Source organism: Patiria miniata, unplaced genomic scaffold (assembly GCF_015706575.1).
Source record: "Patiria miniata isolate m_02_andy unplaced genomic scaffold, ASM1570657v1 HiC_scaffold_10, whole genome shotgun sequence".
NCBI classification, from domain to species: domain Eukaryota; kingdom Metazoa; phylum Echinodermata; class Asteroidea; order Valvatida; family Asterinidae; genus Patiria; species Patiria miniata.
Genome location: NW_024037048.1, coordinates 14,032,246 through 14,046,543, shown reverse-complemented (window position 1 = coordinate 14,046,543; position 14,298 = coordinate 14,032,246). Strand labels below are relative to the sequence as shown.

The window sequence follows — 14,298 nt, the reverse complement described above, 5'->3', positions numbered from 1 at the left end:
CATACTTTTCACTATATCTCAATACTCATGCATATAAAGCTAAATATTTTGTTTTGCAGATAGTCAAAAAAAAATTGGCAAATCCATTGTTGTATACAGATCAGCGCATGCGCAATGCAAAAACATTAATAATAATATTTTGTGACATATAGTCATTGAACGTTATTTCTTTTAATTCATTGGTTATTGTTTCGGCAAAATGGAAAGCGATTAAAAAAATCAGCAACACGATGCTCGTGTATCTTTATGTGTTGGATTGTGTTTATTCGGGGTAAAGGAGGAAGCCACTGAATGAGGTGAGGTGATTGGAATCACTATACGCCCTACCGTACATTGTGAGATACATCGTATCTCCACGCTGCAGAACCACCACCGCGCTCCCAGACACCTGCTCCCAGTGACTTGAATCATCGCTATAGCCAGAGACAACCACGTCGCCGTTCTTCCGGAGATAAACGTACAGGTTGCTGCTGGAAGACAATTTGAGCACAGAAAACATGAACACGTAGGTGCCCGGCACACCACACGTGAACGTGCCGGTCTCGAGATCGAAGCTGGTACCCGGCAGAAGCGTCTCGGTCGCCTGGAAGGGCAAACGGGTGTCGACACTCGTAGAGGTATCCGAGTTGCTCGTCCTCACCACGGTGAATGCTACCCGCTGGTTGGAGTCGTCTGGTGCCTCCCCTGGCTCACCCTTTTGACCTTTGACACCAGTCTGACCGGTTTGCCCGACTGAACCTTTAGGCCCAGTGTCACCTTGAGGGCCAATCGGTCCGATAAGCCCTGGCTCGCCTGCAATACCAGTACGACCTTGGAGCCCAAACTGACCTTTGACACCACGTGCTCCCCGCTGACCCCGGGGGCCGATATCGCCCTTTTGACCTTTGACACCAGTTTCCCCTGTTGGCCCAACTAAACCTCTTGGTCCCATCTTGCCCGGCAGGCCTCTGCCGTCGTCACCCGGCTCTCCTTTTTGACCTGCATCACCCTTTGACCCTTGTAAAATTCCGACAATTGCAGCTGTTTCCTGGCAGCACGTTTGGCCCGCCTGAGACGCAGGACCATCACCGTCCGAGGCAACCGGCCCAGTAACGGAAGCTCGGAGGTTGACGGAGTTACCCAGAAGGAGGGCGATTGGAATAACGGTTGCCACGAAGATCTTCATTCTGTACAGAATAACAACGATTAAACTGAAACAAATCAGGTGAGATTTTTTTTCAATAAAATAGTTTTTAAAAACGGGAAGAGTAGAGAAAAATATTGAGGTTTGATAAACAGGAGAACTAATCTAAAATGCATGACAATCCGCCGTCAGATTTGAAGGAAAAAAACCAAAAAATAATGAGATTGGAGGAATCATTGTTCGAAGAATGTTTTCTTTGTTATATAACAGTGGCGTATGAGGGATCAAGGGGCTAACATTTATGAGAAGCCTAGTTTATAAAACCGGTTGTCATGGCAACCCATCGAATCGATTTTTTTTTATTTCGCCCGCCAATAAGAGTTAAGAAAGGTCACCAAAATGCATTCCGATAGGGCGAAGCGTTCCGGAGCTGTAGTATTTTTTTTTTGGGGGGGGGGACGGATTACATCTTGCCCCTTCCCCGGTCCTGATAGAATCATTAATTAAACCTCACCACACCCACCTCGATGGTTCGTTCTTGAAGATCAGGTCCAAGAAGAGATCACAAGGAATTCAGTGTAGGCTGAAAAAAACATACAAACGAATACTGGTTAAGTTACTATTTTATTATCATTTAAGATAAATGAGTGAGATTTTTTTCTCATTGGGATCCATTGCCACTCAAAAACAGGATACTCACCAAGTTATTAGGGTCAAGTAATTAAAATAGTAGGTTTTCTCGGCCGAATTCGTCAAGAAAAACAACCTGTTTTAATGTCGCATTGTTCAATTTCTCTCGAATTGACTGATTCGTGAAATAAGCTTTCAATTTGTTTACACGTTATTATTGAAACGATTTTTTTTTTCAAATTAATATTTGTGAAGGCATGTATCTTTTTTTGAGACACTAGTAACTCGGTCAAAAGTCTGTTGGCATTCTAAGCTTTCGTTGCACTTGTCCAGGCAAATGTACTTTTAACTCCAGTTCACTATGAGTTTTAAAGCAGAAATGAACTTTTTCATTCACTATGAAATATTATAGGGTTTCCCGCCCAATTTCATACTTTGCTAATAATAATAATAAAACATTTTTATTCAAAATCGCATAAAACATGCAGACCTTTTCACACCCGGTTGAATTTAGCGAAAGCTCAACATGTTTCAGGGTATTCTTCATTCACGCGTGAAAAGTAAGCAGCAAATTACGTGACTTGTGCATTGAATTTCTTGTGCTTTAAATTTCAGTCCCGCTCGGGAATTCACTTTGATGCATACGTTTACAAAAGTAACACAGTTCAATGATATTTGGCAGTTGCATTAGCAAGATATTGTGTTATAGTGATAAAACAGAGTCCTATAAAATGACATGGCTTTTGACAAGTTTGGATTAAGGAATGTACAGCTATTTCAAAGATTGGAATGCCTGGGAAGGGAATATGAAAAAAGCAGAACTGAACTGTATCAATGTAAAGTGTCAAAGTGATAGAAGGAAACACATTTAGAACACTCGCCGATAAAATACTATGTCAAAATACAGGTTTTTATGTAAGGATAATTAAGTGACCAGTTTGTTAATTGTTGCAAAAATTAAAAATCATATATTTTTTTTTTGGCCAGTACGATTGGCGATTTATTCCATTGCACATTCGTTGAAAATGAAAACTTCCTCTTACAGATTCGCCTATACTCAGTGCAAAATCCAAAACCAACAAAAGAAATGGATTTTCTTTTGCACGAAAAAGTTGCCTACACTCTTTGCTGGGTGTAAATATTCAAATAAAATCGAATGCGTTAACTGCCACTTTTTGAAATGTAATGAACAGTCTGTCTGATTGCATAAACAACTTGCAAAATTGGACGGGAAAACCTATGCTATGATGATTCCCTAACGTGATAAACAATCACAAACGAATTACAACGTGATCAACGATCACGAAAGAATGAGGACAATGGTTGCGAACACAATTTTGATTTTAAAAAAATGCGAACACGATGAACAAGGATACAAAAAGAAGATAAATGCCAAAGAATCTGATTACACAATAACTAAACATTTGTTTCCATCTTAGTTCTCTTTTTTTGACAAACTAATATTTCAATAAAAATGTGAAAGGAAATTTGAGCGTGTGTCCGCCATTAGTTCGGGGCACATTGATGAATTTGACGAGGAATTTGCAAAGACTGCAGGCCAAAATGTTAGGCACAGTTCTACGGTGCGTGTTAGGGGAGGGAATTCCTCACTACTACAGGGTGAGTAAAAATAAAAGCGAAACCCAAATGTCGGGACTATTGTTTAATTGAAGTTCTGCATGTAGTACTTTGAAAATCAAGGATATAAAAGCCCAATTTATAAGCTTTCTTTTAGTACAAGAATCATTCAAATCACTCATGTACTTTTCAAGTTACGCAATTTTAAACACAACCGGATCACAAAAAGGTGTGCGTTCTTTTAGCAAAACGAAAACAATTCACGCATATGTGATTTGTTTTCGTTTTGTTGAAAGAACACTTACTTTCTCGTGATCCGTGGACAGAACTTTAAAACGGTGGTTGTGTTTAAAATTCCTTAACCTCATGTTCTAAACGTACATGAGTGATTTGAATGATTATTGTACTAAACAAAAGCCTATGAATTGGGCTTTCATATCCTAGATTTTGAAAGGGCTACATGCAGAACTTCACTATTATGGTCCCGACATTAGGGTTCGCTTTTTTGACTCGCCCTGTATAGGCCCTATCACTTGAGCGATGTTTTCTGTTATAAATTTTGACCAAAAGGTGTATAAATATATGGAAAAAATACAGTCTTCCACCAAAATCACTGCTCTGTTCTGATGATTGAGTCAGGAAAATGTCAAATAACAGACACTCACCTCGATGTAACGTTCTTGAATTCTATCACGAAGGGAATCCTCAACACTCAGCAGATTGCGAGCTGGAAATAATACCAACGAAAATGAGTCATTGAAAATCCGCTGGGAGATATCTTGGGGGCTGTTGGGGGAGGCATAGCTGAATTTCACAAGTAAAACACCCCCAGATCAAAATCTCTGTCGGGCGAAATGTGATCTGGATTGATAATATATTTTTTAAGCGGAATGCGTCCTGCATGCAACGGCCCTGAACAGACCCACGCACGAGCAACAATATTCATGTCTTCTTTGAAGGATTTAATATTTTCGAATCAAACGCAGTAACTACCAAAACAAATGCCCAGATTTTCTGAGAGAAATCTGTATGCAAAAAAGAATTTAAGGCCGCGTAGGATCATTTGCAATTGCCCGGAAAAGTACATTTAATGACAGAAACCTTGCAATGCTGAGAGTGAAGATAAAACTGGTATCAAATACCAGGTGAAAGTATTTCGCCTGATAGGGCCTATATCGGTTGAAAACTTTGCAGGTGTTTTTAAAATTCAAAAAAAAATAGTTCAGGTGTTATAAAGCACAGAATCAAGTAACGAGATCCAACAAAATAGTGCATACGTTTTCTCTGCTTTTTCTCAATGATAGTATCCACTGAGATGAAACTTCAACATGTTAGTTGCGACCTTCTTAAGTTTTTAAGCCATTTTGTTGCTTCGCACGAAAAAAAAGACTCAAAAGCAAATAATCCTTTGTTTTCTTTTTTAAATTGCTTGCATTTGAAATTGTAGGAATCACAATGAACATACATTTTCTGCATTACCAAGGACAATCAATCTCATACCAAGGAAGTAGTGGCGGAAATCAGGTGGGCACCGCAGTCAAGGTACGGTCGTTACAAAAATAATTATGTTCCGGATCGGAAATCAGCGCACCGGTTTGACTACTAGCATCATCCCCCATTTGTTTGTTAACCGAATAATGTCCCATATTTTTTTTTATTATTATTTGTGTACCAACTGACCAAACACTTTCAAAGTATTCAGCAAATACTACTATCGCCATTTCAAGAAAATATTAACGAAATCTAAGTGGCATGCTGAGTGGAACCCTGCATGCAAACAGAGCTTGTGCTTCATATTTTAAGACGAACAGCCGACAAGGCGGATCCAGGGGGGGGGGGGGGGAGGGGACCATGCCCCCCCCCGCCCTGCCCATTTTGTTTTTAAGTGACGTCACAATAAAGGCAGGCACTGGGTACACTACCATCTTTTCGAAACAAAAAAAGGGTTAAAGTTGTCAGAAATTTCCTCAGATCGCCACAGAGCATTTAGAATTACAGAAAATTCGGGGCCCATGATTAAGCGGGCCCTGAACCCCACGCCGTAATTTTTTTGACCCACTTTCCGGGGACCAATTTTTAATTTTTTTTGGGGGGGGGGCTACCCCCCAAAAAATTGTGTTCTGGATCCGCCCTTGACAGGGAACAGAAGGGACGAATAATGTGCACAGACATCAACGCTGTACATGATTGCTACAAATGAATCCAACTAGATAAAGCAATTTGAACACGAATAAAACTGTGAGCATCATCAGGATCCGGTCCGTTTGTGTTTGCGCCCTCTATATTCAGTGACACGTTCATCCTGCAGTGATTGAATGTTTGGTGATCAAACCGGAATGGCGCACTGTGAACTCTAGCGAAATGACACAGTTTAACAACAAAGTTCAAAGGGTACTGAGTATCCACATAAATGATAACACAAAATAAGACAGGCATGTTTGAGTTGTTCGGATTTCCTGATAAACGTTCTTCCGTGACCAACTTCTCCATAACTCTTCATCCTGAATTAGTTTGAGTGATTGCCGGAATACAATGTGAGTACATCGATTCATGTTTAAAAATTAAAATGATAAAATAAACAGGGAAAAAACGAGGCAGAAAATAAGGGGGTGGTTGATCATACCTATATACTGTTTAGGTTAAAGAGTCGAACATTCGCAAGATTGTTTTCTTTAAACCAAAATGTTAACGCAGTAATTTTTTACCTGAACTATTACAAGTGCGTGAATTATTTTAAATAAGTGCGAATCCCGATCAATTTCAACTATTCTGAATCACAGCAGGGAACTTGATGTAATGAGCTCTTTAAAAAAATGCTCCCAAAATTTGATTCAAAACCAGTCGAGTCTGAACAGCTTTGTTTTTGACACTGAATTATTTCGTGTTTGTATAGTGTTATATCAGACATAATATATCGTCTTAAAAAAACTGAAGACGTTTTCGAAATAGTGTGCCGGTGGGCAGACTATTAACGTGTGTTAGCAACGGAATTCAGTGACAAGAACCAAAAAAATAATCCCTTTAATTTATCTGTTTTGGTCAAATGTATAGCATCAACTAAGCTAAAAGTTCAAAAGTTAGTTGTGCTGCATCATACTTAAGATTGTGAGCAATTGATCATATGTTCCTCTAACTGGTTCAAGGTTGCTTGAACTTGTAAATATAGGAATCACATTGAGCATCCAGTTTCTGCATTTGTGGGGGAAATCGATCTCATACCAAGGAAGTAGGAGCGCAAACATTACAGCTGGACTACCGCAGTCAAGTTACAGTCGTTCAATAAAGATTTATTTTCCGGATAGGAAATCAGCGCACCGGTTTGGCTCTAGTAAGCCTCCATCTGTTTGTCAACTGAAACTTGTCTCACAAAATATTTCAGATTTGTGAAAATCTGTACCAATCACCAAAAACTTTCGAAAAATAAGCCAAAAATCAATATGGCTGTTTGTCCAAATATCCAACAGAAACTCAGCGGCGTGCTGAGTGGAACCCTACATGCAAATACATGAGTGAATTCATCGAGAGCTTTTGCTTCAATCTCTTCAGGCGAACAGAAAGCCTGAGTAATTTGTACAAACACCAACTCTACACATGATTTCTACAAATTCACCCAGTTAAATAAAGCAATTTGAACTTGTATAAAACTGTGTGCATCATATCACGATCCGGTCCGTTTGTATTTGCGCCCTCTATATTCATGACTCGTTCATCCTGCTGAATGTAACTTGATGATCAAAGCGCACTGTGAACTCTAGCGAAATGGCAAAGTTGAAAGGGTACTGCTTGAGCAATAACACACAATAAGACAGGAATGTTTTTGATGTCCGGATTTCCTGATAAACGTTCTTCCGTGACCAACTTCCCTGTAACTGTTGATCCTGAATTAGTTTCAGTGATTGCCGGGAAACAATGTGAGTACATTGCACCAGAGTTTCCGTGTTTTAAAATTAAATTGATAACATTAAAATGGCAAAATGAGGAAGAAAATAAGGGGTGGTTGATCATACTGATTTTATTGGTGAGGTTATTTATAAAGAATGGAGCTTTCGCAATTTGTCTTCTGTAAACCAAAGAAAGACATATTTTTTAAAGTATTAAAAGTGCGTGAATTTGTTTAAGCATTAATCACAATCAGTTGAAACTATTCTGAAATCAGCAGGGAACTTGATGTTTTAAACTCTTCAAAATACTGCAATCAGATATGACTAAAAAAAAGTCCTACTGATAGCCTTTGTTTTGACAGTACAACTTTCCGTGAATGTACAGTGTGCTATCCATTATAGTGACAAGATTTCAACTTTATCAAAAACTAAACCAGTCAGTATGTGAACAATAATTTAGTTTGAAGCGTGCGAAATGAAAGTAGAGGCGAAAATAATGTCAGACAGGAATTCCTCATTCCGAACAACAAAACCCTGATATATTTGGGTGATCGGGTACTACCCGATCATTGTTTGGAAATGTTAAGAAATTTCTTTCTTTCTTTCTTTCTTGTTTTTTTTCTGACAATAATTATCTGCGACTTTTCTTCTGAACAGTACTGTTCAAACATCAACACTGACTCAGAGGTATACCTTTTTATACTCTGACGTCGTAATGACGTCATCAGGTATTTAATTACAAGCAATTTCACTGCAAAACCTCATAAACAAAATGAACAATCATGTTCACACTTTGAAATCTGATTGACTATAGATTGATAAACATTTTTGATATTCGAAGGTAAAGTCGTCTAACCTTTCCTTCCGGGGTTACTGGTAGGTCAAATTTAGGTGAATTTAAAATGCAAAAAGAAGTTGCAGAAAGACGAAACCTGGTATGAACATGAACTTGTGTGTGAAGATGTGGATATTTTAGTGACGTCGTCATGACGTCATCATACATCAAATTACAAGCATTTCAGGTCAAAATTTGACAAAATATTTTGACAGGCGCGGATCCAGAGGGTGGGGAAGGGGGCCGACCCCCCCCTGCCCCCGATGTGAAACATGCACACAAAATATTACCCGTTCGCCTGTCACAACAATTTGTTAATTTTTTTAGGAGCCTGACCCTCCCCCTGCAAACATTCCAGGATCTACCCCTGTTTGAGCAATATCTTTTGTCCTAATAAACCTGAGTGTTCAGTGTTGTGTGAAGTGGCAGATTGTGCCTTGGGCGATTGGCTGCAGGACTACAGGGTCATCATCTTCCGATGGAATTTTTATCCCTAAAGGTCATCGGATTATACCGCAAAAATTGAACAGACAATGAAAGATGATGAAATAAGCTGTAATTTGATGGGTGTCTCAAACACCTTTGAGAGTTGTGAGTATTTGTCCTGATCTTTACAAGTTGGGGTATTTATCACTGAGGTCCATGGCAGTTTATTTGCTGGTCTGCAGCCATAGATATTCTGTGAATTACCATAAACGTCTTTGCGACAATTCAGCATTATGACGTCATCGAACGAAGTTAGTTATAATAGGGAGAATTTGAAACCGAATCGCATGTTGATTCAAAGACCACGAACAAAAAGGCTACGGTTCAAAAAGGCGTGTTCCAGGCGCAGTTCTATAAGATTTTTTTAGAAGGGATTATTGAATTAAAACCATCATGGTTAGGAGGATATATTTTTTTGAAGGGATAATTGAGAAGACTAATCATCATGGCTTAGAGGATATTTTTAGAAGGGATAATTGAGAAGACTAACCATCATGGCGAGGAGGATATTGTTTTAGAAGGGATAATTAAGGAGACAAACCATCATGGTCAGGAGGATTTTTAGAGGGGATTATTAAAATAAAAACAATCATTGCTTGGAGGATTTTTTTGTAGAAGAGATTATTGAACACACAATCGATCTCGGCTTGGAAGATATTGTTTTGAGAAGGGATAATTTAGGAGACTTATCATCACGGCTAGGAGGATATTTTTTAGAAGGGATTATTAAAATAAACACCATCATGGTTAGAGGATATTTTTTAGACGAGATTATTGTACAGACAAACCATCAAGGCTTGGAAGATATTTTTTTTAGATGTGATCATTGAGGAGACTAACCCTCATGGCTAGGAGGATATTTTTTGGAAGGGCTAAATGAGGAGACTAACCATCATGGCCACGAGGATATTTTTTTAAAGGGATAATTGAGGAGGCTAATAATCACGGCTGGGAGGATATTTGTAGAAGGGATTAGTGAAATGAAAACCATCATGGATTGGATGATAAGGAAGGGATAATTGAGAAGACTAATCATCACGGCTAGGAAGATATTTTTGAAGGGATAATGGAGGAGACTAACTATCATTGCTTGGAGGATATTTTTTCAGAAGGGAAAATTAAGGAGACTATTCATCACGGTTAGGAGGATATTTTTCAGAGGGATTATTGAATGAAACCATCATGGCTCGGAGGATAGTTTTTTGAAGGGATAATTGAGGAGACTTATCATCACGTCTTGGAGGATATGTTTTAGAAGAGATTATTGAACACACTATCCATCACGGCTTGGAAGATATTTTTTGAGAAGGGATAATCGAGGAGACTTATCATCATGGCTTGTACGATATTTTTAGAAGGGATAATTGAGGAGACTAACCATCATAGCTAGGAGGATATTTTTAGAAGGGATAACTGAGGAGACCACCCATCATGGCTAGGAGGATATTTCTAGAAGAGATTATTGAACACACAATCCATCACGGCTTGGAAGATTTTTTTTGAGAAGGGATAATTGAGGAGACTACTCATCATGGCTAGGAGCATATTTTTATTTAGAAGGGCTTATTGAAATAAAAACCATCACGGCTTGGAGGATATTTTTCAGACGAGATTATTGAACAGACAAACCATCACGGCTTGGAAGTTAATTTTTAGATGTGATAATTGAGGAGACTTACCATAATTGCTTGGAGGATAATTTCTAGAAGGGATAATTGCGGAGACTCACACTCATGACAAGGAGGTATCTTTTTAGAAGGGATTATTGAACATTATTATTATTGATTATATGAACAGACAAACCATCATGGCTTGGACGTTATCTTTGAGATGGGATAATTGAGGAGACTAATCATCACGGCAAGGAGGTTTTTAAAAGGAATAATTGAAGACACTAATCATCATGACTTGGAGGATATTTTTAAGGGGATAATTGAGAATACTAACCATCATGGCTAGGAGGATATTTTTAGAAGGGATTATTGAATGAAAACCAACATGGCTTGGAGGATTTTTTTAAAGGGATAATTAAGGAGACTAACCATCATGGCCAGGAGGATATTGTTTTAGAAGGGATAATTGAGGAGACAAACCATCATGGCTAGGAGGATTTTTTTAGAGGGGATTATTAAAATAAAAACCATCATGGCTTGGAGGATATGTTTTAGAAGAGATAATTGAGGAAACTAATCATCTGGACTTGGAGGATATTTTTTAGATGTGATCATTGAGGAGATTAACCATCATTGCTAGGAGGATTTTTTTTGAAAAGGGATAATTGAGGAGGCTAATCACCACGGCTAGGAGGTTTTTTTTACAGGGATAATTGAGGTGACTTATCACGGTTAAGAGGATATTTTTTAGAAGGGATTATTGAAATGAAAACCATCATGGCTAGAAGGATATTTTTTAGAAGGGATAATTCAGGAGACTATCATCCTGGCAAGGAGGATATGTTTTAGATGTGATCATTATTTAGGAGACTAACCATCATGGATAGGAGGATCTTTTCTAAAGGGATAATTATTGTGGAGACTAATCATCACTGCAAGGAGGATTTTTTTTGAAGAGATTATTGAAATGAAAACCATCATGGCTTGGATGATATATTTTAGAAGGGATAATTGAGGAGACTAATCACCACGGCTAGGAGGATATTTTAGAAGGGAAAATTGAGGAGACTAACCATCATGGCTAGGAGGATTTTTTTAGAAGAAATTATTGAACGCACAAACCATCACGGCTTGGAAGCTATTTTTTTTTTTAGAGTTGATAATAATTTAGGATAGTAATCATCATGGCTTGGAGGAATTCTTTTTAGACGAGATTATTGAACAGACAAAGCATCACGGCTTGGAAGATATTTTTTAGATGAGATCATTGAGGAGACTAACCATCATGGCTAGGAGGATATTTTTAGAAGGGATAATTGAGGAGACTATGGCTTGGAGGATATTGTTTTAGAAGGGATAATTGAGAAGACTAACCATCATGGCCAGGATGATATTTTTCGTAGAGGTAATTGAATGACGTTTTCTGGTTTCTAATTTGGACCAAAAAGATTCAATGCATAGAAAAAAGGAACAGTCTCCTACCAAATCACTGCTCTATTCTGATGCTTGAATGAAGAAAATGTCAACAGACACTCACCTAAGCACAGTTCTTGAATTCTCTCGCAGAAGCACTCTTCAACACTTAAGCGGATTGCTGGCTGAAAAAATACCAACAACAATATGAGTCATTAAAAATCCTCTAGGAGATAACTTGGAGTTTGGTGGGGAGGCATGGCTGAATTCCACAAGTACAATACGGCCAAAAAATGTCTGTTCAGTAAAAATGTAATTTGGGTTGACTATTTATCTCAAATGCGTTCTCCAAAAAATCAAATCTATCCATGAATTCTACAAAATGCATCCAGCTTTTGAACTTGTATAAAACTGTGTGCATCATCATGATCCAGTGCGTTTGTATTTGCGCCCTCTAGTCTATTCTGACCAGTGACACTTTTATCCTGCAATGCTTAAAAGTAACTTGATGAAACCGGAATGGCGCACTGTGAACTATAGCAAAATGCCAGTTGAACAACAAAGTTCAAAGTCACTGAGAATAACCACAAATAATATAACAAATAAGACCGGCATTTTGAGATGTCCGGATATCTGTATACGTTCTTCCGTGACCAACTTCCGCATAAGTTTTCATTCTGATTGAGTTTGAGTGATATCCGGAAATAATGTCAGTACATTGCACTAGGATTCATGTTTGAAAATTTCAACGATAAAGTCAATAGGAAAAAAGAGGCCAAAAATAAGAGTGTGCTTGATCATGCCAAAAATATTGGCCAGGTTATAAAGAGTCCAGGTTTTGAGAGCCTTTTTTTTTTAAACCGAAAATGTGAAACACCGATTTGTACAATTTTGTAGTTATAAGATGGAATTTTGCGTCGGGGTGATATAAATCAAATTAGGTTTTGCCCTTCACCGACGTTTTTTTTAACACTGTATACTCAGTGTGTTACCTCCCGAGTGAAAGTTGGAAAAAATCACTCGGGTGGGACTCGAACCCACGACCTCCTGCTTTCTAGTGCAGATGTCTTACCACTCGACCACCGAGCTAACGGGATCGGTTGGCCGGTTCGAATCTGATGTACATAGCAGCGGGTACCGCATAAACTATTATAAGATGGAATTTTGCGTCGGGGTGATATAAATCAAATTAGGTTTTGCCCTTCACCGACGTTTTTGTAGTTCCTCTGAAATATTATTTTGAATGATCAATTCATCTTTAATTACTGTTCTGAATCACAGCAGGGAACTTGATGTTTTATACTTGCGAAAAACTGCGGTCAGAAAACAGTCCAACCCAACAGTCGAACGTAAATAAAAAAAAGTCCATAAATGTGACTTCGTAGTGTATTATCCATATCGACAAGAATCCAAATGAGTTTTGTTCAAGAACTAAAGAAACCAGTAAGTATTTGGACAATTTGTTTTTGAGAGTGCACAATGGAAGTAGTAGCGGAAATATTGCCAGACAGGAATTCCTCATTATTATTGCCTTGAAATTTGACCTCACAAAACCGTGGTCTGCATCTGCACCAACTGTTTACATTAAGAGCTGAAATAAAATAGCTCAATTATTTACAAAAGTGTTTGAAATTAACTCTTTCAGACGGGCTTTGATTAGTGCATGTTATGCACAAACAAAGCCCGTCTGAACAAGTTAATTTCAAACACATTTGTAAATCATCGCGATACTTTATCAACTCCAAAGTGGTCGTTGGGAAAAGGCACAACTTCTGGATCGGAATTAGCGCGCTGGCTTTGCTGCTAGCAAACGTGTATCAGAGTCATAGTAAAAAGAAATTGAACATTTGTTCATAAAAAAAAAATTCAGTCCTCAAGCTACCACATTTCACAAACACACAAAGACGAGGAAATATCAAGCCTACTACCGAGCTCGTTGTTTGAAAAATAATTGAATCAGTAACATTCAACAAAATCTGAATCCCGCATTGATTCAAACACATTGTGCAAAAGACAACAAATGTCTTCAGAAGAAAAATGATTGTTTCAAACACTCACCGAGCAAAATCTTGTTCTTGCAGTCAGTTCTCTCTCTCTGGTTGTCGTCCGAAGGTGACCTGTGGTTGATGTGAAGGGTGGACGGCCCCACATGTCTTAAATAGTGCCATCGATTTCCTGAGCAGTGACTAAAAACTCGGACCTGGATTGTGATTGCATGGCTCCTGTGCGCTGTCAATCACACATCACCGACTCGCTTCATATTAATGATACGAAAGCAGTGTTAATGTCGTTGAGACTATATAAAGTCACCATAAAAACTAGTCACCGAGATTGAAATAGCCGCTTCTTATTGGTGGATATTGTATGGATGTCGGTGACACATCCAAATATGGAATTTATGATTGACACACACAACCTGTCAGTCACAGACCACTCACTTGTGGTCACCGACTTGTCGTCACCGACTTGTCACCGACAAACTGTGATTGGTGGATAGACAAGTGACGTATACACCGGCCGTGATTCATTCAATGTACAGTTGGCGCTTCAGTCTATTAAATTGTGTTGATAAATTTTGGATTATATGAGGAATTAAATCGTACTCAAGCCAGCGGAGAAACTTGGGTTTTACTTAGGGTAGGGCACTTGGGATGCGTTATTTTTTTCAAAGGCTGCACTAAATATGTTTTAATTCAGGTTTTCAAAATTGGGGGGGGGGGGGGGGGAGGGGGAGGGGGA

At 38.6% G+C, this 14,298-nt stretch overlaps 1 protein-coding gene across 1 annotated transcript; it reads right to left on the bottom strand.

Moving 5' to 3' along the window:
* Positions 1-262: 262 nt before the first annotated feature.
* LOC119733860 (complement C1q and tumor necrosis factor-related protein 9-like) lies at positions 263-1,129 on the bottom strand (the record flags this gene model as incomplete). The annotated part of the gene is made up of 1 exon (XM_038207229.1): positions 263-1,129. A coding segment is annotated over one exon (867 nt), but the record flags the coding sequence as incomplete, so codon positions are not given.
* Positions 1,130-14,298: the final 13,169 nt, after the last annotated feature.